At 44.6% G+C, this 25261-nt stretch overlaps 1 protein-coding gene across 1 annotated transcript; it reads left to right on the top strand.

The window, feature by feature from the left end:
* The first annotated feature begins 23128 nt into the window (after window positions 1-23128).
* On the top strand, window positions 23129-24884 carry LOC147701218 (uncharacterized). The gene is made up of 3 exons (XM_086929320.1): window positions 23129-23183; window positions 23617-23704; window positions 24050-24884. The coding sequence occupies exons 1-3, from the start codon at window positions 23129-23131 to the stop codon at window positions 24882-24884; spliced, it is 978 nt and encodes a 325-aa protein (XP_086785446.1).
* Window positions 24885-25261: the final 377 nt, after the last annotated feature.

Genomic DNA, 25261 nt, shown 5'->3' with positions numbered 1-25261 from the left:
GTTTTTAGATTCATTGTATCTAATAACCCTGGGCGTGGTTCACGTAGGAGCGCTACGCATAGCACTACGCGAACGGCGTAGTGCACTGTTTGCGCTGATTGCACAGTGCCGGATGCTTGTCCTAACTGTGCAATCTTTGAAAACAGCATCTTGCACAGTGCAAGCTGTCGTTTTCTGCCGCTCGAGTAGATTTTTACTTGAGAAGCAGCTTTCTCAAAGCGGACTTGTCGTTTCTCACTATGAGCGGTCGCGAGCATACGCGACCACTCACAATGAGAAACCTGACCTCCCCACGTTGAGAATCTCGCCGAGAGGTATATTTTCCATGCTCACGATCGGCAACTTGACGTTGCTGATCGCAAATGAGGGAAAAATGTCTCACCGGGATGTCATTTTGATCGCATGTGGTCGCCAACTTGACGTTGCGGACCGCGAGCAAGCAAGAAATGACTGCTATGCTACGCGTGTTTGCACTGTGCTACTTGCAATTCGCGTACTGCGAAGTAGGGCAAACGTCGCAAACTACGCGAGCGTAGCGTAGTGCTTCGCCCAGGCTTAGTATTTAAGTAACATTATGTGGATATCTGGCAAATCTGCTATGTACCCGGCCATCCTGGACTTTCGTTGGACGCCCCTCCACTTAAAAAATATTACAAAACTGCCCCTTTGTTTTTGTATTTGTAACACAAGCTTTGAGTGCCTCAGTTATCAGTGAATGACGCACTGGAGAGTGGGACAGCAGTGGAGAATCTAAACCTAATTTAAATGCTTCCCTCGTGTCCCATGACATCTAACTTCTAATATGCCCCGTTGGCTTGTGTAACACAAACATGCAATTGGTATGGGCTCAGAAACACTGCGGGATATATAGGGAGTGTGCTCCTGCCTAGATGCATACTTTGGTAAAGGTTTGAGTCTGAATAGCAGAATATCTTACTTCTTTTTTTAGGTCGAGCATCAACAGCGCTTGAGCTTTCTGCAAGACCTGGTGTATCTCTTCTGTGGACCCAGCAGGCAGCACACACTGGCCAATATTATCAAAAAAGGGCAATACATTTTCGCCACTTTTATCGGCAGGAAACTGCCGCTAAAGTGGGCTTGATAATATGCCCTTGTGAATTCCCATAGAAACCCAGGTTCTGGTGTTAACCTGGGCTTCTATGGGAATTCACAAGGTCATATTATCAAGACCATTATCGCCGCTTTATGGCAATTTCCTGCTGATAAAAGCGGCGATAATGATTTGCCCTTTCTTGATAATATGGCCCCTGTTTTTTAGCATGTCTTAAGTCATTGCGTTTATTTTCCTTCTACACCTGCTATTTGTGTTAAACCCAAGGCGAGAAGGAAAGGTGGGTTATGAATTCCTAATAGGTTTAAATTAACCCCTTTAAAGACTAACTAGTTTGTAGATCGTTGTAAACTATTACTGTGGAGTAATCCTTTGATCTTGTATTGCACACTCCATGTTTGTGTAGGAACAGTTTGCAAAGCTCTTATTTCGCAATAGAAAGAAAGTAACCACCAGTTGGGACGTGTTGTCGGGTGCTTACAGTAAGCATGGCTGTATGGCTCGCTCATTTCCTATGTAGGTATTGCTGGTCGTACAAATCTACGGATAGAAAGGTGACTTGTTCGTCATTGTGCCTTAGAATAGTTTTCGCCATGTGAATTCTACTTATTGCAGACTGCTGGCGTGGTGGGTTAAAATTAGCGTCCTTGTCTGAGCCTTGATACTGGATGGGAAGTGTCGGGAGGTCCAACTGCTCGCGGCCCTGTTCTGAATAGTTTTTGTTTCGAATGTACTGTGATCATTGTTTTCTTTTGTGTTCTAGAATTTTATGCTAGTATTCTACTGATCGCTTGGATGACACAGATTGGAATAACATTAGGTCGAACATTTTCTCTTAATGAGTAGAAGTATTTTAAGGAATAATCTGGTATGTTTGTGAGTTCAATAGTAGTGACTGAATTTGACTTGAGGTGAGCTTGCTGCTGCTCCGCCACTGCGCGTGGTTGTGAAAGACCACATTGTCCACCTGACTCATGGATTTACTACAGTAGTTGGAGGGGGGAGAGCCTTTAGGTAGTTGTCACAGTTCAGTTTCCACCACCTGTTGTCTCTGCCCTCTGGCACTGCCAGCAAGCCTCGTAGTTTATTGTACTACTACTTTATGGGGTGTAAGTGGATGTGCCTAATTTGTTTGCAGTCATCTACTATAAATACTGACGTTTCTTATGGTGGCGTACATCTGTACACCCCACCTCCTTGAATAGACCACAGCGATCACCAGAACTAGAGGCCGAAGCTGACCTGTTTTAGACTTTATAAATGCGATCATTTTACCAGTAGGGAAGGTCCTATGACAACTGGCCCCAGCAATCTACGAAGAATTTAAGGCGGTTATGCTGAGGCCCGGTTATTAAAGAAGCACTCCATAACCTGTGCACTTGAGCTTCCGCCCGGCCCTGCATCTTTTGTTCATGTAATAGAATGTTTAGAACCATTATTTTTATTCCCCACAAAGGTGGCAACCCTTGGAATAGGAAGAAGGAAAGTGCAAGGTCAGTAAATGTGCAAAAATAGTGGAAATGTGGCTTTCTCTTTTTGGTTTCGGTGTTCAACAATTTTATTTCCATGTAGCCATTTGCACAGTTGGAATTCTTCTCGCGGCCCCACCATGCACGCAAGTAGCAGACAGTCCTCTGGATTGGTAAGGTGGGCACACTGGCAAGGGCAGAGGAGCCGGTATCAAAGTTCCAGCTGTGGGTTGCTTTATTGGCAGTGTGGGTGGGGTTTGGGCTGTGTATGGTATGTTCAGATCTCGTCAGCGGCCCACTGAAGCCCTCAGTGGCCTTTCTGGAGGCACATGAACGTCCTTACCTCACTTTTACCAATGGGCAGAGGTTTCGTTCCCTTTCTCTCATGGGGCCGGCCAATTAATTTGTGCATACTGAGTGGGGGCAGTGGGCCTGAGCAGAAGTGGCCTCACTTGTTTTCAGGTGTTTATAAAACTTCGCCGAAGCAGTGTTTTACGGAAAGACAATATGCAAACGTGTTCCACATGTTTTTTTGCATTTCCGGGCTGATTTTTTTTATCCCAATCCAACACTGCAGTTCTTAGCTCATGATGTGTCTGGAGGTGCTGCCTTCAGTGCACCCCGGCCAAGTCTCCAGCAAAAAGAGGAGAATCACACGTTTGATTTACCCAAGAGTTTCAATTTGTTGAAATGAACAGGTGCCCCGCGCCTAGGGGAGGGGCGCCCTTAGTTGCGCCACGGGGCTGACCCTCCTCCGGGTCCCAGGACAAAAAGTAAGGGGACTGGTGGTGATGACGTGAGGCATGGCATGGAGAAACGAAACCTATGAGAAACGAAACTAGGCAAGTATTTAAGGCTGTGCCCTGGGGAGTTTCATTCTCTTTGTCCCCTTAGGATGCAGCTTGAGCTTCAGGAGCGTCATCGACATGGAAAAAGGTTCCGGTTGACGGCAGGGGGCAGGCTGAGTTAGAGGGGGCCGTGGCATCATCTGCTTATATTTTCACAAGCGAAATGTATTGTCTTGGCATATTCCCACGCGAGGCACACCAATTTTATAGTTTGCCTGTCTTGTTACATTTATTAATATAGTGTGTATGGGTAAAGCACACTTTCACCCGGGGGGGCTGTGGCGCTCAATGGCAGATGTTTGTTATTGCCGAACTCCAGGGCGGATGATTTATTTAAATTCCTTCCGATGGGCGGGAACAGGACTAGGATGTATGGTCTGCCACTCTGTATTATGTGTGCACGGACAATGCTGGGAGCTAGAAGGTAGAGCTAGCGAAGGCCTGCTTCCAAAGTTGAATTTTTAACTGTTAAGTATAATTTGGCCAAATGCTCCCACCAGTGGCAATGGGGGTTAATTCACTCAACAAATAATCAATTTTAAACATGAATTAGAACAATAACGACAAGCATTCTTCTTATCCATTTAAGTTCTGGTTCATATTGGTAGGGACAGGACTGGGGTGTTGGGTTTGCCTCTTTGAGTAACTTCCAGTTGTAATTTACAAGGTCCAGTTAAAGCAGTGAGCCTTAGTCCTCTCGCTCAAATATTGCGTTCAAGTGGAAATGCTTGTTTTACCATGCTTTCATCTAAAATTCCTTGCATTCACAGATAGCTTCTTATTCGTTTTGCATGGTACTACTAATAGGTCTTCAGAGATGGTTTTTGATCAATTTAAAAGTGGTTATCCCACAGTCTGGTCAAGCAGGTTGCGACCATGCAGCTGTACATAAGCGCAGCATCGTCACAAATTAATAAGGTTGTGCTAAATTCTGAGGTATTGTTTGTTAAGATGTATTAGTACCAACAGCGGCGGCTGGTGACATTTTAAAGTGGTAGGGCGTAAACTGAAGATCACACTGGACCGTAACGAGCGAGCGCAGCGAGCGAACCCGAACCCCCTAAGGAGGGTTCGGGGGGAATTCCTCCCGAGAAAATTTTGAAAAAAGAGTGGACAAATGGTGCATTTTCAAGCAAATTTGTAAAAGCAGGAAGGTTAATAAAGCAATTGTAAAAGTGCAGTTATTACATTAATAAAGTGGTGTCATATAACATTGGTAGCTGCTTATTCATCTTCATCATAACCACAGAGATTGAATAACAGACTTTGAAACACAATGCATTGCTGAGTACCTCACAGATGTATTTTAATAACAAACAAATAAACAGGACGCATTGTGCGTAGGATGTTGGAGTACTGCCTAACTAACACACAACAGCTGTAGCACTTAGTTAGTAGTTGATGTATAAATTATAGGAGGTTAAATCTTCAGTGAAAATTAATCTTCCTTTGAAACAATACATGCACTATGGAAAATATGCAACAAATACAAATTCAAAGGAAGACTGAAAAGTGGTATTTTGCTGTTTTTGTCATTGCATCCAGATATATGATACAACAAGTAACATCATACTTACAAGAAGTCAGGACTACTGGCTTTGTCGATGGTTCTTAGTTGCAAAAGAGAAATAAGCAGCAACTGTGGCTTGTATATAACATTGAAAAAGCTTCCACATAAAGCCCTGGTGACACCACTACAATGTTGCTGCCCCTCCAAAATTGAAAAAAGGCAAATTCTTAACACAAAACATGCACAAATACTGCTTGCTTGCTTACATTATTTCCCAGTATATGCTCGATGTATGATATTGGCAGAAAAACGCTGTGAACTCTTCTTGTAGATATCATTTCCCTGGAGTGTTTTTTAACCGGATCATAAGATCTTGGCCTAACTAGGTTCCAATGATTCTATGAGCCTCTTACTTCGTCATGAAGTGCAGTAGTAAAGCACTGTACCCCCAGCCTTACTTATTTATGTTTTTAAACAAGATTTGTAAATCCTGTGCTTGATTAGAAAATCCTGAGGCCCAGCAGAGTTCTGGAGCCACAAATCGAAAAGCAGACCCAGAAATCCTGCTTTAAAAATACTTTTTATTCATTACTTCATTGCCAGCGTGGGTCACTTTTGGGCCTTCACAGGGGCATAGGGGTCTGCTTCACAGGAGTACTCTGTTTCACAGCGGAACCCAGTTATTTACTGGACGGAGTGTAAATAAACAGAAAGTGTGAATTATTTAAAATACTTATTTTCTCAATCGCTAAAATGCATTCGAAGGCCATAATTAAGTGACCATGTAAGCTGCACAGTAGGTGCAGACATGAGCTTTCACTCAGTACAAAACATTAAAAAAAAGCTCATCGTGCAGAATTCAAAGTGTGGCAAGTAAAACATTGCATGCAATGTGTATTTCACAGCCAAGTCCACTCGACGATAACTGCCAATGAGGCGTCCTCACGATTAGTGACCTGGGATTGGATCACATAACCTGAGCACCCAAAGCTAATTTAGGGCTTCCTTTCTGCACCACTTATGGGCTGGTTGCTGTCTTACATATCTGAAGAGCAGGAGCGAAGTTTAAAAGACTGTGCTTTTTTTTGGTTGGAAAAGACAAAGTAACAGCATTTGTGAACATTTCTAAGGCCAGTACAGAACACAATACATGACTGGCAGCAGGGGGGTATTGCGTGTTTCTGACCGGCCATTTAATTAAATTAGGAAGAAGAGTTGGAAAAGGAAAACAGTCGGTCTCGGTCAGCTCCTGAGGTGACGTAACAGAATACCTTCCAACCACGTTCTTTGCTTATTTAAACAAAGACTGTCAGTTGTAACCGAGAAACTTCCAGTAGGTCTTTTCATATAAAACTTTATTATTCATTTTAATGGGCTACATATCTTGCTCAAAGATTCTATTATAGAATCTTTGAGCAAGATATATGTAGCCCATTAAAATGAATAATAAAGTTTTATGGCTATATTAGTGATGTCTCGTCCCCTATCTTCTTCTTAGTGCTGCTAGTGCATGACACACGTTATATACTGGTTCTGTCTTCACAGTGAACGGAGAAGGCCTGGCTTCAGTGCGCCTTTCACTACTGTCACGTCACGAGGCACGAGTCAGTTCACGTGAACTGGCGATCAGTGAGTGACCCTATTACAGGAAATGTGCAGTTACAATCCCTTTTACATACGTGGTTACCACACCAGCAAGAGATGATTCTGAAAAACTGCACTTGTGTATTGGAAATAAAATCCTCTCTCCTTAAGGGACATTTCAATAATAAGAAAATAACACGAATGGTTGGTTCATTACATTACCACATAAAGTATTACCGAATATCTCATGCTCATATCTTCAGACACCTGAGTATCCTCTGCTTGTAAACCTCCGCCTGCTCGCCTTTGGACAGACCCAATACTACCCTTATCAAATACATTTGTGGTTTAGTCCAGACATGCCTGACCCCTACAAATAGGGCTAGGGCTCACAATCCCTAAAAATATATTTTAAATGGTTGAATAATATTGGATCTTTGTATATTGTTCACCAAAGGCAACAGGGCTTTACCAGTCCTATGGGTTTGTACATTATGCAGATTCTCAGTTACATAGAAATAACTGCGGGTTAAAGTAACTGTACAAGCTCAGACAACAGAATTGATATCATAGAATGTTTCGCAGTATAAATAACAAAATTCGCATCACACAAGTCGCAAAACAATAGCAGTCTACTACCAAGCAATCAAAATCCACAGTGAGCCTCCTACATTCAGATTGCAGGGAAATATATTTCATGAATGCAATCATTTTGTCTGAAACATTGACGTGATCATTTAAGAAAATAGATATTTAAACTGAACTACAGAAATTCCTTTATGCATTAATAAGCTCTATTCTCCCGAATAGATGACTGCTATTTTCACCAAGTATGCAAAAGTAGCACTCACCAAAAACGGACAGATTCTGTCTTTTGTGCACATTTATTATTAAATACCAGGAACACACAAGAGCTGTCAGGGAGTTTAACCATCATATTGTAGAGATATGCATAATTATGTCAAGAATGGCCACAATAGGCCACGGATGAACCTCATTGCACGAGGGCCACCACCTGTGTTCCAGGGTCAATATTATGCAAAGAACCACTGTAATTAAGTTAAAAATACCCACACAATGCATGTCACAGATGGGCACCATTATACCAAGGAGGTCAGAGAATGTCACAGGGAATGCCCGCAATAATTCATAAAGTGTCCACCATTATGCTAGAATGATGAAAACAACGACTAATTATATTGAACATAGGAGATTTTCAATACCTGGACACTGTCACATAGAAACTCTCTCTCTCTCTCTCTCTCTCACACACACACACACACACACACACAAACACACACATGATCTATCACACCTTGGCAAATGTAATCTATATCAACGGCACTAAGGGGGATATTTACAATGAAATGGCACGGCGCGGCATCGCAAAACATTTTGCTGTGCAGAGCTGCGTCATTTAAAAAATCCTGGGATGTGCCATATTTACAGGAATAATGCACACCCCTGAACTCTCCCCTGCAATGGCACTAAAACGAGCTGCCGAGTGTCAACGCAGGTCAACCCTTATGGTGCAAGGGTACTTGTGTGGCAGGGATGATTGTGTTTTAGCAGAATGTAGCAAGCAAGTAGTTTTCTTCTTTTCAGACCTTCCTTCCTTTCTCTCTCCTTTTCTATCCTTCCTCTCGGCCTCTGGTCTCATCAGTTCTCTCTGCTCCACTCTCCTTACAATCTTTTCTGCCTGCAATCGATCTCACTCTGCTGCTCTGCTAACATTTCTCACTAAAGTCTCTTTCTTTGACATACTTCCTCTAACTTTCCTCTCTCCATTGTCTCTCCACATTTATCATCCTTTGCATTTGCTGCCTGTCTATCATTTGCAGCCTCCCCTCTAGGCAGTGCTTTTCTCTACACTGCTCTGCTAACCTTCCTGTCGGAGTCCTTTCTTTCTCTCAGCAGTGTCTCTCACTGTCCCTTTCCTGGTACCATTCCTTTCTGTCTCCTAACTCCTTTGGGACAGTCATCCTTCTTTGCAGCCTGCCTCCTTTCTACACCTCTTCCTCTTTCTTTTTAATAGCATGTCGCTCTGGCCCTGCTTAACTTACTGCATCTGTGAAGAGGCGCCTCAGTTCTCAAAATCCAGATCGAAAAACCTTCCATATTAAATGGTAGAGTGGGTTTCAGAAAGCTATGGCCACCACCCACGTCATAGACGGAACTGACTACAGGTGGAGAAACACATCACATACTTTGACTAAACCATTGGTGAAGACAAAGAAATGTACAAAATAAAATAAAAAAATGTAAAAACCGCACACATAATATTTAGATTTAAAAATGCATAATGCAAACGAAATACAAGAATGGAGCCTACAGCTATTACACGTAATCTGCCTCAAATTGACACTGCATGCATAAAATATTCAGCATTCACTGCTGTTACCAACATAGTCAAAACAGCTCAACCCATAAATGCAGCGCCTCGTCCTCTCTTTCTGTGTCTGACCCCTGACATGGCTGACAATACACCTCATTTCTGTGTAACAGCGTCCCTTTGATCTGTTTCTCCACTGATGATCGGCAGCGCTCCCACTATTCCACTGTAAATAACTGGAATTTATTAAATCCACTATTGTTATGCGGCGCTCTATCAAAAATGAAAAGTAAACAAGTACAGTTACAACACAGAGCTGTGCCAGCACGTCACCCTTGACATTTGGAACTCTATTATATCATAAGCATACCATTCTGTCTTTGCCCCCGCCTTCCCCCGCTCACCCTTTCTTGCACCGACCTCACTCTGCTTAGGCAGTATTAGACCATACTGCAACAGCTATTTCATATATAAAACACACATTGTAAACTTTCCTTGTACACTGTTTCCAGTCCCGCTTTTAGACATATTGCGTTGCGGTGTTGTTTTGTGCTGTTTACATGTCATCGATAATGTCACTAGTTATGCCATCATTTGAGTAAGATGGCATGATGAGTAGAGCGTAGGTAACACATTTGTTGCTTTTCATTAATGGTGAATTTCTGTTTGTTTTGTAGTGCAAATAGTAAAATAACATCAATGTATCCACAGGTTTTAAGGGAATTTCTTTTTGGTTTTTTTTACCAATTGTTTTCACTTAACCGTAAATCTCCGCTTTACCAATGTTATCTATCTATCTATCTATCTATCTATCTATCTATCTATCTATCTATCTATCTATCTATCTATCTATCTATCTATCTATCTATCTATCTATCTATCTATATATCTATCTATCTATCATACTTGGCTGTAGCTGGAAATTGTTTAATTGGGGAAGCACTAAAATCAACCTTTTAAGTTTAATTAAGGACACCATCGAAATTGTGAATTGTATTATAAACTTTAACCCTGTACCAATTTTCATACTTATTCGAGCTGTCCCCTTCTTGATGCACAAAGGCATAGCTAACACGGAGTAATTTTAAATATGCATTGGAGCATATTTAGTTCTCAGATCCTGGGACAGTGTGAAATGTTTTTCACAGTCAGCTGGTTGCATTGTGTCATGTGGCAGGGACTGTTTACACAAATATTCCATTTTATTTTCTAAATGCGCGAAGGAAATGTAACGGAGACTAGACTGCTGGTGACACAAAGCATAAAGGATTCTTGGTACGTGGCACAGGGACATAATTCTCATTGACATAGAAAAACAAAGATTCTTGGGGTTCGGCAGACATCAGTAACTCCACCGAAGACACTGAGGGAAATCGCTGATGGTAAGAAACAAGGGGGACACAGATGTGGCACATGGGCCGGGAGACCGAGAAAAGCGAAAAGGAATAGGAGGAATTGTGTTAGTGTTTGGAGGGGGGAGGGGGTTGAATAATGGGGAAGAAATGTTAAGAAAAATAATTGGGGTGAAAAGTAAATGCTCGAGTTGGCTGATTGGATGAAGCAGAGAAACGGAAAAAGCCAAATACAGCCAAGAAACAATTGGGAAAAAGCAAAACTGGATATCTCAAATAATGGAAAAAAGGACACATTGATGAATGAACACGATGCCAAATATAGAATGTAAAACGCCATGCTATCTCATTTCCTTTACCTTTCTGTTTAGTGTGACATTATTTAATATGAATCCCCAAATCGAGATATACTGTGCTTAAAGAAGGAACAGGTGATGAAATCTTGGACAATTGAGCGAGGATTCTTAGCAAGCCAGCCAATAGCCAGTTATAATTTTCATTTTCAAGCTAGTTCTTTGAGTATGCATATTTGAAGCATGTGTTCCACATAAAATACCCCTCCAATATCACGCCCCTCTGCTATGAAGTACAGTGTGTGCTTTAACTTCAATATGAGTTTGGAACACTTAACCTCCATGGCGTTCAGAACAGCAAGGTACTAGTTCTGAATTTGCAAAGATCTGACGCCAGTCTGCCCTTGCACACTGCCAGGGCCAAAGTCACTGCACTAGATATAAAGAAACAATAACTATAGCGTCCAGGATGGTAAGCCCAAAATAGACATTCTCTCCCCTAGAGAAGGTATTCTGCTTCTCAATGCCCACCCTCAACACCCGCGCCTAATAGAAGCCCGTGTCTATTTACCATTAGTTGGCTGGCTCCATCTCCGACAATGTCAGAGTATTGTACACGGTGCTAACCTTTGTTTCAAAAGATGATGCACTACACTCAGGCCTGTCAGGCTATCATACCTTACTAGCCAATCCAACAGCCACTGCTGTTCAAGACACGCCACAGACACACAGGTGCGCCGATGCACCTTGTTAACTAGATCCTTCGTGGAGCTCCATTCTGATTAACAGTAACACGCTGCCTCTTTATAGACACAAGATTGGACTGGAAGAATGCTGCATACTTTGTTTTAAAATACATTATTATTATATGAAAGTAAAGTAGTTTAAAAGTCTATTCCATTCATCTACCTACATGACTCCGGCCTATTTAAACCTGAAGAAGCCACCAGACTTGCCATTAAGAAAAAAACTAATTAATGAGGACGGCTTCAAGAAGAGGCAAGGACTCTCTGTTCGTAGTTTGTGACTTTCAAATTCTGGATCTGACCTTGCTCCTCTCATGACCAAATACTCTACAACCTCATTGTGCCATTCAATAAACGTGATGATTAGTCACCAAAAAATGGTGTGGATGCTGCTATTAGTGCTAGGAAGTGGCAATGCGTAGTAGGAACAATGCATTAAAAAAATGTTAAAACAAATAATAGGCAACTGAGCTGACACTCCCTTGAAAACACCCCGCGTTTATACACTGGCGTGGAAATTTAAAAGCACTTTGTATGCATGTGTAGAGACCAGTACACACGACTAAATTAGACTACCGCCGCACTCGTGCAATTTACCTTAAGGAATCACATACTTAAGGCATGCATACATCATATGTTCCAGAACCATCGAGACGGTTGCCTTGAAAAAGAACGCATCTTTGTGAATGCTGTGTGTGGTGGTTCGTTATATTTGCTTGCTTCAAAGAGGGTCTAAGTAGAATAGGGTTTTTCGCCGTTTGTAGTTCACTGAGGTCAGAGCATTCTACTAACAAACACGAGTCTCCCTTACCGACTATAGCTTCTCTATTCCTTCTTTTAGATTACTCCATCAGTCTTCTAAGGATTGTTCGTTAAGAATGTCGTCATCGCTCTAACAAAACGCGGCAAATATCAGCAATTACCATTATCGAAAGTATATGCAATCCTGTAGGTGTTTAAATGAGCCCCTTTACTACTCTGTGTACCTGAATGCTCTGTTACTGAAAAAAGGGGAGGTGATTAACGCCGCTTCTGGTTCCTTCCTATAAAGTCAGAAATAAAGAGACAGAAAACGCCACCCTTAGATATGAAAACGCAACAGGTCTAGTCGTTCTCTTCGTTTGCTTTGTTATTGGGTTGAAAACAAAATCATCATATCGCTACTTGTCATGAAGAAATCACCTGATCGAGCTTATCACATATTTTCCGCTTTCACTAGTTCAATAAACCCTATGGTTCTCGTAAACAGACCATGTGTCCCAGGGGGTACGGCGGAGGTCGGAGGGGGGTGAAGGAGGGGGGGGGTGTTCGGGGGTAATTATTAAATACAATAAAAAGAAATAAACTAAACTTACCCGGGTGAGGCATCTCCTTCGCCGGTCCCGCATCACGTATTCGAATCCGAGTGACAAATCATAGGACTGGATGTGCGACAGGGGGCGGCTACTCGGCGGTATACTGCTATTTTACAGGGCATAGGGCGACTGTACGTCACCGCCCGAGCAGGAGCCTATCTGCACACTCCTGCACTACACTAGGCATGAGCAGCATGCCTAATGTAGGGCAATGGAGTGGCCGTGCTGAATAAAAAGCGCCCCTGGCTCGCAGATGCGCAGTAGGAGTCCACTTCTCTGGACTCCTACTGCTCTCGCCTGTTGCATGCGCTGTGCGTTATTGTTGAATGATGCATGCGCATTTGAGACTGTGAAGCAGCAGCTGCCAGCACAGGCCAGAAATGTAAACAGACGATGAGATGAATTAATTGCGTCTGCCGTCTGCTTACATTTCTTGCTGCCTGCAAACAGTTTTTCTTGATTGTGACAAGTGGGGCGCTGCCCCGACACCCCTATGGACCAGCCGCCCCTGAGTACCAACAATACGAACACAAGCTTTAATTACTATTAGGTGCTTAAATTGAGCCAACAGGTATAAGCTTACGGGACTTCATACTCCCAGTGTGAAGTGGTCCCTCCAGATGCTGAGTACAGTAAACAGCAACCAGGGGCCGCTGCAACTCAGGGGGCAACATGTACACGTCAGCAAGGCCGCAGGTGGTTTATGGGCCGTATTTTGGATATTACGGTGTCTAGGGTATAGCTGCAGTTCCGCGTTTTGCTGGCGTAGGATTAATCCCTTGCAGGGGCAATCAGGGGCTAGTCAGGTCCTTAGGTGAGAAGTCCGAAATGTTTGTTTATATGTGTAAATCATGCCTTAATTGCATAGCCCATGCCTCATAAAATTATGATTTAGTCATGTCCCGGTTATGGACTGGCTGCTTAATGCCCCAGAGAGGACCATGTTGGTTACAAGGGGGGTAGCAGTTACTCCCAGTGTGAAGAGGTCCCTCCAGATACTGATTCCAGTAAACAGTAGCCAGGTGCCGCTGCAACGCAGGGGGCAGCATGTACACGTCAACAAGGACGCAGGTGGCTTCCTGGCCGTATGTTGGATATTGTGGTATCTAGGGTATAGCAGCAATTCTGTGTTGTGCTGGCCTACAATGAATCCCTACAGTAAAACACACAAGGTGATGGACGGAATGTTGCACATTGGCAAAACATTCACCCCCAGTCACAGATCGGGGTTTAATCCATCGTTATTTTGCTCACCACACCACCCCAGTTCAAAATGAATCCCTCGTAGGGGCAAGCAGGGGCTAGTCAGGACCTGAGGTGAAAAGTCCGAAATGTTGTTTACAGGTGTAAATCATGCCTTAATTGCATAGCCCATACCTCCTAAAATTATGATTTAGTCATGTCCCGGTTATGGACCTTCTGCTTAATGCCCAAATGAGGACCACGTTGGTTACGAGGGGGGTAGCAGTTCCATGGTGGTGCCAAATACTAATGGCTTGTTTTCTCTTCCCTTTCATCATCTTCGGTGGCGTACTGCATGGGCATGGAAACCACATGGCCTTCGGATGGCCGCTAGTAGGAACAGCAGAAGGGCCGCCAAATGTCTGTACCAGCAGACACGGGAAGGATTCCATATCCTGTGTGTTGACGGTGCGGTATGGTATATGCAAAGGTTCTCATGGGAGTAATAGCCAGGCTTCGCTAGAAAGTGACATAAGCCTAATCCCGGGGCAATACAGAGCCTCTCTCACAACACGGTGACCATTTTCTAAATTCTGGTTCACATAGGTGGGGGTAGGTCTGGGGTGTATGTTATGTTCTGCCAATTCCATAACACACAATCCAATTCCATAACACACAATCGGACGATGCTGGGGAAGTACATTTGGCGGAGGCTTGCTTACAGATTTAATATAATTTGCAGGGCTCATCGCCCTGGTAGTTCTAACATCTCCAGTCTGGCAAGGAGTTTTCAGTACACTACTTGCTTACAGAGCTAGTATAAATTGCAGAGCTCAGCGCCCTCACAGTCTTAAGTTAGCCGTATGGCTGCCCGTATGCACCTACTAAAGGCAACACAGAAAATGGCTAATTTACTCCAAGGTGGAAAGGTCAAATGTTGGCTACATTCTAGTGTGCGCCAAGGTAAAAAGTTAACATGTAAAGTTCAACTGTTCAGCCAACTTGTTCTACTGTATGGCACCGTTAATAGCTGTGCGCTTTGGGGGCCTGACGCGCAAGGTGCTCAGCAAAATGGGGCGATAGTGTCTAAAGCAGCCAAGTTCTGTTATACGGTCATGGTCTAGTGTGCCGTCAACTTTCAAATTAAAGGATAAAGTTTGAAGGTACAGCAAAGTTGAACTAGTGGGCGGACGAGTTAAAGTTAAAGGGTGCTAAGGGATCCTCGTAGTATATTATTAACAGTCTCCGGGGGTCCGGTATCACAGTGGCAGTGCTACTTTTCCGAAACACGTAGCACAGGTGCCCAACTCTCTTCTGCTCTGATGCCCACTATTCAAACATAATTGCCCTTCCATGTGATACCTCAGTGCACGCTATGGGATTTCCCTAGCGCCAATTAACAGCTGCCCAGTGGGCCAAGGAGGTTTGCAGTGCCCCTAGCGCTATGTGCATCAAACATCTCAAACAGTGCGTTATCCACGGAGGGTGGACTCAATGGGCATATGGTGAAGTTAAACTGCATACTTTCCAGTGTATGCCATTGGTAAACAGGTATGTTCCCCACTGATGATGGATGAAATAGGCATATACTGACGTTATCCGGCATATTCTCCAGTATGGGCCCCTTATTAATTCTGGAGCACAGTCAGCGTCAGGGGGGGAGGGCGAGTACGCTGGGGAGCTTCTCGCTCTGTGGGGGAGCGCTGACAGTTAACAACAAAGAGGGTTGCACAACAATGGAGATGCAGCCATTCCATGGACCCCAGGGGGGGTAGAGTCCACATGTGTACCGGGTTGGCGGGGAGGAGGGACTGACCTGACAGTGGTCCTGGACTCTACTGCCCTAACCCACAACGTATGAACTGAGTAGTATCTTGGGAGGCTGCCTGTGTTCAGGTACCCCGGTGGGCCGGTGTAGTATGCGATGCCCTGGATGTCAATTAACTGTTGGCTGTAGCGCGTTGGGTCCTGACGGCGTAATCCGCGCAGAACACTGGGACCTTTGTGGCCGAGACAGCCAAGTTCAAATGTGCGGCCAAGTTCTTGTGCACAGCTGAGTCTAAAAGTTAAAGTGTAACGTTTAAATGTACGGCCAAGTTGTGTACGGTCGAGTTAAAGTTAAAGTGTAAGCTTGTACCTAATTTTCCTACTGCCGTTGACATGTGATGCAGCTAAAGTGAGATGCTGTGAATAATTCTTATATACCCAAAAAGGGTATCTTTCTTTGTTAATAATCTGTTTTAAATTGCCCAAATTAATATCAATAAAAGGCTACACCGTGAACCACAAACCCTGATCCTGAGAGTTATTGGGCGTAGTGGACGGTAAGGTGAAGGAATTTGGGGAGGAGGGTTTGTTACTTTGTGCGCATGCTATGAACAGACGTCCCCCGCGCCTAGGGGAGGAGCACCCTTAGTTGCGCCACGGGGCTGAGCCTCCTCCCGGTCCCAGGACAAAATGAAAGGGGGATGGTGGTGATGACGTGACGCATGGCATGGAGAAACGAAACCTATGAGAAACGAAACTAGTCAAGTATTTAAGGCTGTGCCCTGGGGATTTTCATTCACTTTGTCTCCTTAGGCTGCAGCCTGAGCTTCAGGAGGGTGTTCAACCACCCACCCACCTGGCAGAAGAGCGTGGCTTCATGGAGGCGGAGCCCTGACAATTAACAACAAAGAGTGTTGCACAACAATGGAGGTGCAGCCGTTCCATGTACCCCAGCAGGTGGTAGATTCCATGTGTGTACTGGGTTGGCGGGGAGGAGGCACCGACCTAACGGTGGTCCTGAACTCTACTGCCCTAACCCACAATGTATGGACTGAGTAGTATCTTGGGAGGCTGCCTGTGTTCAGGTACCCCAGTGTGCCGTTGCACTATGCGATGCCCTGGGTGATAATTAACTGTTGGCTGTAGCGCGTTGGGGCCTGACGGCGCAATGTGCGCAGCACACTGGGACATTTAGTCCGAGACGGCCAAGCTCAAATGTACGGCCAAGTTCTTGTGTGTGGTCGAGTCTAATCATTAAAGTGTAACGTTTAAATGTACGGCCAAGTTGTGTACGGTCGAGTTAAAGTTAAAGTGTAAGCTTGCAACTAATTTCCTTACTGCTGTTGACATGTGATGCAGCTAAAGTGAGATGCTGTGAATAATTATTATATACCCAAAAAGGGTATCTTTCTTTGTTAATAATCTGTGGTAAATTGCCCAAAGTAATATCAATAAAAGGCTACGCCGTGAACCACAAACCCTGATCCTGAGAGTTATTGGGAGTAGTGGGCGGTAAGGTGAAGGAATTTGGGGAGGAGGGTATGTCACGTTGTGCGCATACTATGCGCCCTTCTCCTCCCAGGCCTTCGGGTGATGTGTGTCTGCTTCTTCATTTCTTGCAGTCCTTCACTCTGTGAAAAGGGATCCTGAGGCTCTGCTTGGGTTTCCTAGCAATGACATCACTCTAAAATGGGCTTAAGAAGCTCTAGCTTCTGGGGTTGCGGCCTCTGGATTTAAAGGGGCGGTGCTAGCCCTAGCCCTAGGGATAAGGGATGGGAGATAACCCTGTGCCCCTTCTGCTGTGAGTGCAGCAAAAGGAAACATAGTATACATCCTAACTGCACTACAATTATGGTGCTCTACTGGTCACAAAATTGTTACTTTTTCAGGGAATTATTAGCTAATCGACCCAGTAACACAGTACCTTTATTAAATCGAGAAATGCCATTTGTTAGCTGCTAATGGAGTTGGCTTACAACCGGTGATTATTGTCACAGCTACAAGTTGCTTGTGAATGTCACTGGCCAGAGCTCACTGATGAACTAGTGTGAGACGAGCACTCTGTTTATTACAACTATATAAAGTATTGGTTTGGGCATAACATTTGAAAAACGAAGCAGCCGCACTGCATTGTTCATTGGAAAAAAAGTATATGATAAAATGACAAGCCTGACTACTGTACCAATTTTCCATGACCCAAAAGCAGAATTTTTCAGAGTTAGTTGCCCATCTCTGGTAATATGTTTATTAGGAAACTTTGGGCCAATGTTCGAGCCCCTTTCTTTACATAAGCCGTCTCTAAAGAATGGTGCACAGCTGCTATTAAAGTGAAAGCGTGGCATGGGCGAATTTACATAAGAAAAATATCTGTTTGTCAACTTTCAAATAGATGCTTTGTTTTTTGTCAAAGCGCCCCATGCCACGGCTTCAATTTAATGTCAGCCACACCCTTTATTTAGACGCGGCTTGTCTAAAGAAAGGGGCAGGGCCTCCATGAATTTGAAATGGCCAAATGGGCCCTAGTAAACAAACAAATATTTACAATGCAATAGGTCATGCATTTGCGAAAGTTTAAGCTATTGCATTTCCAGTAGCTTAAATCTCGTAAATGTGAGACCTATTGCATTGCAAATGCTTGTTTTTGAGGTTCCGCACCAAAATGTTTTTTACAGATTAGTGAAGTCCTCCTTGCCATATAATTCGATTGTTTTTTCCTATTTCTTTGTTTGAAGCAACACATTTTTATTTTAGCTTATAGTTATACATATTTTAAATAGAATATGCCCATAAGAAAATTATAGCATGTAAAATTAAATCCAGATGCAGATGACAATATTTGCGCTAGGAGTTAAAAGATGTTGGGGCAGATTTACAAGCCCTTGTAACACTTTTGCACCGGCATTGTGTCACTTTTGCGTCACATTCACCTTTGTCAAGTATAATGTAGGCAGGGTGGGCGTTACCACGCAAAAAGCCATGTAGAACTGACGCAGTGAAATCTAAAAGATCTCACTGTGTCACTCTACGCCTTATCTGCGTCAAAATCCCTACGCCTGTTCTGATCAGGCATAAGGAATGGCGCAGGGCTTTTTGAATGGGAATCACCCATCTGTTGTGGCGAATTGCTGGAGTTGCGTCACTTTCATGAGCAACTCCAGCAATGCGTCACTTTAATCCATGCGCCATGGACCACTGTATTGTAAATACAGTGCATCCATAGTGGAGCAAGAACATTAGGCACTGACGCAAGGCATCTATGCCGATGCGTCAGTTACTTATAAATCTGCCCCATTGTATATAAGCTATATACATTTAATTGGTATATTGACATACATTTATATTAAACTATATACTTTCATTCAAATATTGACATACATTTTTTATCAAAGCTTATAATTTACTATATGGTGGCTTTGCTGCTACCTTTTCAGTGTATCCCATAAGCATGAAACTCACACACATCAAATACACTGTGGAAACAGCAGAAACAGACCTGGGGTAATAATCTGTTAATAAACAATGTGGCTAAGGGCCAGATGCATCAACCAAAATTGCGAGCGCAACTGGTGCGAATTACCAATTGCGATCGCAAAGGAAAGAAACGGCATGCATGAAGAGAAATCGGTAGAAAAAGCGAAATCGCTAACGCAAAATTGCGAAATCGCAATATAATCGCAGAATCAAAGCCAAACCCCATTTGCGACTCGCAAGTAGCGAGAAACCAATAAATTGCGATTAATATAGCGAAATCGCAATATCCAAATAGCGATTTCGCTATAAAATCGCTTTTTCCCATGCATGTAATATCGCAAATTGCGATTCTGTCATTATTCGCTATTTGCAAGAGCAGTTTACAGGGAATCACAATCAGGTGGTAAAAAAAAAAAAAAAATCCTACTCACCTGCCTGACATCAGAGGTGTATTTAAACACTCCCATGAGGCCCCAGTGGCCTTCCACAATGGCAGGACTCTACATATTTGCGAGGAGGAGAAGGATACTTGCAGCAGGCCAGGCCAGAAGGAGAATCCAGGATAGAATCTTCCGTCTGCGCATCACATTGTTAGGACAGACAGCTGAGCAAATTTATGATAAGTACAGGATGAATGCTGCAATGATACTGGACTTAATAGATGAATTGGACCCACTATTGCAGCGCCAAACACATAGGAGCCAGGCTATACCTACTCATGTCCAGGTGCTATGTAGCCTCCACCTCCTTGCCTCAGGTAGCTTCCAGGACATAGTGGCAGAAGCAGGAGGGGTATCACAGAGCTCCCTTTCGCGGTTCTTCAAATCCTTCCTGGCCGCCATGATGACTGTCATCAACAACCACATCTCCTTCCCCATACCCCCACAGGAATTGAGCCAAACAAAACAGGACTTCTACCAAGTGGCAAGGTTCCCACACGTGATTGGATGCATTGATTGCACCCACGTAGCCATATGTCCCCCTGCCGTGAATGAGTATATATTCCGCAACCGTAAAGCATATCACTCAATCAATGTTCAAGCAGTGTGCAATGCGGAAAACATCATCACCGACGTAGTCGCACAATACCCAGGAAGCACTCACGATTCATACATCTTCCGCCATAGCGGCTTGCACACACGTCTGCTCAGGGGAGATTTTGGCAATGGACACCTGCTAGGTAAGTGCAATACTATACACATCACTGACTTAGTCATGGCAATGCATAAGTGACTCTGACATCTTGCCTCTTACTCTGTAGGTGACAGTGCATACGCGGTGAGGCATTACATCTTGACTCCCTACCTGAACCCAGCTAGTCCACAACAACAGAGGTACAATTCAGCCCACATCAGGACACGTAACGTTATAGAACGGACATTTGGATTGCTCAAGAGTCGCTTTCGCATCCTGCATAAAACTGGAGGAGCTATGTTTTACCAACCGGAAACCTGCTGCAGGATAATTGCTACATGTGCAATGTTGCACAACATAGCAACAAGGAGAGGCATCCCCATCGAGGAATCTGACACAGAGGGCAACCAGCCCCCAGCACAACCACGCCGTGCACATATTGCCAGTTCAGCGGAGGGACAGAGGAAACGTGCAGACATCACCCAGCATTATTTCTAAGGTATGTAACAATGACACACAACACTCATTTGCATTTCAAGGTTAACTATTTATTATCACGGCTGGCGGTATGGGGTGTCAATACAACCTGAAATGCTGTCCATTAGCACATTAACCCCATGCACCAATGGACAGAGGAGACACATTAAGGACTTGTCATGCAGTCACTAAGAATGTCTTGAACATGGTTACGTCACCATGAGGTCTAACACCCCTCCAATTTGTTTTACCGTCTCCTCCCTCTCATACCCAAATGTATTTCTCCTGCTTCAGCATCTGCATTCGTAGATGCTGCGGGAGGTGCCTGTCTACGGCTACTGCTCCGCCTGACAGTGTTGAGTGGCGCACTGATGCTGCTCAGGCTGGAAGCCTCACTACCCTCTTCCCCTGTAACGTCGCCCTGGACACCAGTGCTAGCCTGCATCATTTCCACAGCTGTAGTAATTTGCCCCAGTGCCTTGGACACATCCCCACAACAATGGGCCATGTCAATCTGCATTCCCACAGACCGACGTGACAGGTGTGACACGCTAGTGCTTATCTTGGTGTTTGACTTGGTATAAGCCTCCATGCATGCGAGAAACTGCCGATGCCTCTTCCTCTGTGAATTGTGTCCCTCGTGCATCACACGTGCAACTTCCAGGAGGGCGTTGTTGGATTCCCTGTGAGCCTCCACTATGGCAGTTGTGAGATCCCTCACACTGTCAGCCATTGCAGTGATGTTACTGTTCATTTTCGTCATCTGCAGGTCGATTGCTCCCATGTGCCTAGCTTGCACGCGCTGAACCCGCACCATCTGTGACTCCACGCCACCCCACTGATTGTGACTTCCTGCTTCCTGGGACAAAGTAGGGCTCCTTGGTCTGCGTCGTGATCCTGCCCGGACATGTGCCTGCGGTGTTGGTGTGTGACTGGCACTTTCACGGCTTGTAGTAGGTGTGCTGGATGTATGCTGTTCTACCTCCATTGGCTGTAGTGGTGCAACTGTGGCCCTGCGTCTTGCTGGTGCCTTTCCTTTGGATGGTGGTGACACAGGTTTTGATGCCGCAGTCTCTTGATTGGGCTGTGTGCTCTCTTCAACATCACTGTCATCAGTGTTACCTTCAGCTGCATCTGTGATGTGAAACAGTGCAATGTTATATACATGTGTTTCAATAGTTCTGCAACCTTAATAAAATGACACTTTTCTGTTATGACTGTCTCTCATCTATCACTGTACTGCTTATTGTTAGCATTTGGGCTTACTGTGTTGGATTCCAACTGGCACATGGGTACTACTGACTACAAGTCCCATGATGCATTGGGCTCCCTATGTTAAATGTGTGCAGGACTATTTTTGCTGTAATTTTTGCAGGTGAAATCACATTTGGGCACTATCAGTATGTGCTTTATGCTGTTGATAGTCATGCATCTTACCTTGTGTGCTACAGGCTGCACCAGATGTGTCCAGGATTATCACTCCTACGACTGCTTCAGGATCAATAGTGCCCTCAATCATGTCCTCCTGGGGTGTGTTGTCTGGGACTGTTGGGCCTCCTCCTCCAGTCCCCTTCGCCTCCTTCAGCCTTTCAGCAACCTTCTCCTTTGCACGACTGCGCAGGTCGTACCAGCGCTTCTTCAGGTCATCAATGCTGCGGTGTGTGACCCCCACAGCATTCACCTTGTCCCTGATCCTGGTCCAGATCCTCCTCTTGTCTGCCTCTGGCACTTTAAGGGAGAGCTTGCCAAATAACTTTTCGTGGTTGTTTGCAACCTCTTCAATGAGGATGTCAAGTTCACCCTCACTGAATTTTATTTTGCGCTTCCTGGCCACTGCTCCCTCCTCTGTGGCTGTTTGGGACATGGCTGTCTCCACCAGTTAGCAACCTGCTGTTTGTTTGCTTCTGCTCTCACTCCCTGCACTCAGCTTCTGCCTCAGAGTTCAACTGTGCACAGGTGGCAGCATGGGCTGATTGACTTCCTGGTTGTGATGTCATCAGCCTGCTCCCAATGCGACTCTGTAGTTTTTCACGCTCCCGCTTTTTGCGAACTCGCTAATTGCGATATCGCAATTAGCGATTTCGCAAATTGCGGGATCGCAAAATGCGCGATTGGATTTATTTTACTATTGCGATTACTTTACATGGAATCGCTAAAGTATTTAGCGATTTTTAGCGATTCCTTGTTTTTTCGCAATCCACATCATGCATTGCCTATAGCGAGTCCTTATTTGCGATTCCTTAATAATCGCAATTAAGGATTCGCTATTTCTTTGCATGATGCATCTGGCCCTAAGTCCCTTAATGGGTTTGGGTCATGGTTCTTTGCCCAAACTCTCGTGCAAAAGGAGAGCAAACAACAGAAAGTTGTTTTAGAAACCCCTCACCCACCTAACTAGTAGGTGGCATGCTTCATCATCGGGCCCAGCTGGATCACCTAATGCAATCCAGCTGTGCTTCAACGCCTGAATTACAGCGAAGCTAGTTGTTGGTTGGCTGAAGTGAAGTGCTATGTGAAGTGCAGTTATATGATAGAAATGTCTCTAGGAATAACCCTTATAAAAGTTTTAATGGAAGGGTCCAAGGACATAGGTAAAAACATCATCAGGATTAACGTGAGGTTTTAAAATGTACCTCTGTATCCCTTATGATTTCAGGTCTACTAGTTTCAGTCTTCAGGTATGTTAAATAGGCCTTGTCCAATTAAGTGTATGTCAAAAAACAGAAGGCCACAGTGGTGCAAATATCAGCACACACCCTAAAGTGTGCTGTGTGTGTAGTGGGACCTTATTACTTGCAGATCCTCAGTGGGGAGTACGTTAACTCAATATGGACATTGCCTCATGGATCCGTACGCTCAGAGCTGTACCCCGTACAAGACCGTTTTGTCAGGGCATTGGAAACATTATGACTTACGCTGTTCGATCGGATCCCACCAGTTTTATTGACATACTACCCAGGGAAAAGGACAAGTAAACTCTTTCCTTAATCTCTAGTTGTTCTTATGTAATAATCTGTTAACCAGAGAAAACTGCAGACCCACAGAGCCTTGAGGCCATGGAACGGACAAGCCAGACCATAAATGGAAAAGACAAAGAAACGCCCTCCAGCAAGTAAGTTACTCAGAAGTGAATCATTACAAGAAACAGAAAGCTGTAACTTCAGGTATGAATACCAGCAACTATTCAACAGAGGGGTGGGGCCTGCTGGGAATAGTGCCTCCTTGGGGGTGATGGCCTTACCAGAAACAGAAACAATGTGAGAGCTGGCTGTTGGTTTTTATAAATATCTTGCAAACGCTCCGGCAGCCTTTATCTCACACAGGAGAAACTACATTGAAGAACCATCTACTGCAAAGAACCAGGGATACTAAACACTGACCCTCTTGTTGTCGGAGAACTCTTGCCCATGCCAGAAGACCTATACACCATGGAGAATTAAGGGTAACCAATCGAGAGCTCTTCTTCCATCTATACAACCACATGGATGCCTGAAGACCCAACCAATGCAAAGAACCCGGGGGAACTAACCAATAGATCTCTTCCCAGCTCTGAGAGTGTGCCAAGGTACAACGCTGTTCCATCACTGGACTATCCAGAGGCTGCAAGCACCAGCTTCCCAGTTCCTCCCGATTCTCAGCAGGCTGGCAGGATTCTACGACCTGCATGGTATTCCAACAGCGATAGTGTGGTAATGACTACCCACCCAGTGGACGTACTGGCTACTTACCTTCAGCATGAGGGTAACAAACAATCCCATTCCACATGCAGCGGCGAGACTGCAGCAGCCACCACCCAATCCATGAACCCCCCTCTCACCTATCCTCAGCCTGCTGGTAACAAACCACCGCTTTCCACAAGCAGACGCGAGAACATGGTGGCCAACACCCAATCAATGAACCTACCACTTACTGACCCTCAGCCTGCTGATAACACACCACCAAATGCTATAAGCACATCAATAAACCCTCATCCCTACCCTGAGTATGCTGGCAGCAATCTACCCCAAGCAGAGTATCATCAAGGGAGAAGTGTGGTGGTGACCACCCAGCCAGCTATGACAATTGTGACCAGCAAAGACAGGCAGAGTTATAGACCCGACTACCTGCTGCACTCAATAGGGAACGTGCTGATCTGCTGCCAGCTACTTGGAATTGCAGCTTTTGTCTTCTCCATCAAGGTATGCTTTAAATTATCATTTGAGGCTTATGTGCTGCTCTTTAAGGGAGGTGTCTGGCCCCAGGGTTGGGATTTCATGGTGTGGTGCTTGGTGATGATTGAGGTGCCTGAGTAGGAGATAGGATGATGCAGGACATGCTTTGCATTCATTAAATCGCCTCTGTGTTAATACCCCAGTATTAGAACAATTGTGGAGGGTGCATCTTAGGAGGCAGATATTTTTCCAGCTGCATGAGTAGTGCCAAAGCCAAGGATAACAGTGGCCTCCTCAAGCCGGGTGTGAAGGTCAGTGACTGATCAGAGGAGAGCCAGTGCTTTCAACACACAATGCCTAGCTTCTGGACAGTAAACTGCATGAGCAGGTCTGTGGGAGTGTCACTGGTCTAACACACTGCAGGTTCTAAATGAGGTGCGACAGAAGCATTGTAGAATAGGGCGTGGCCAGACTGTAGAGCATTGGCAGTCCGGTTTGAGCTGTCAGTCCCGGAACAG

The sequence above is a fragment of the Lissotriton vulgaris genome, chromosome 7, assembly GCF_964263255.1.
Source record: "Lissotriton vulgaris chromosome 7, aLisVul1.2, whole genome shotgun sequence".
Classification (NCBI taxonomy): domain Eukaryota; kingdom Metazoa; phylum Chordata; class Amphibia; order Caudata; family Salamandridae; genus Lissotriton; species Lissotriton vulgaris.
This window is presented reverse-complemented; position numbering and strand designations above follow the sequence as displayed.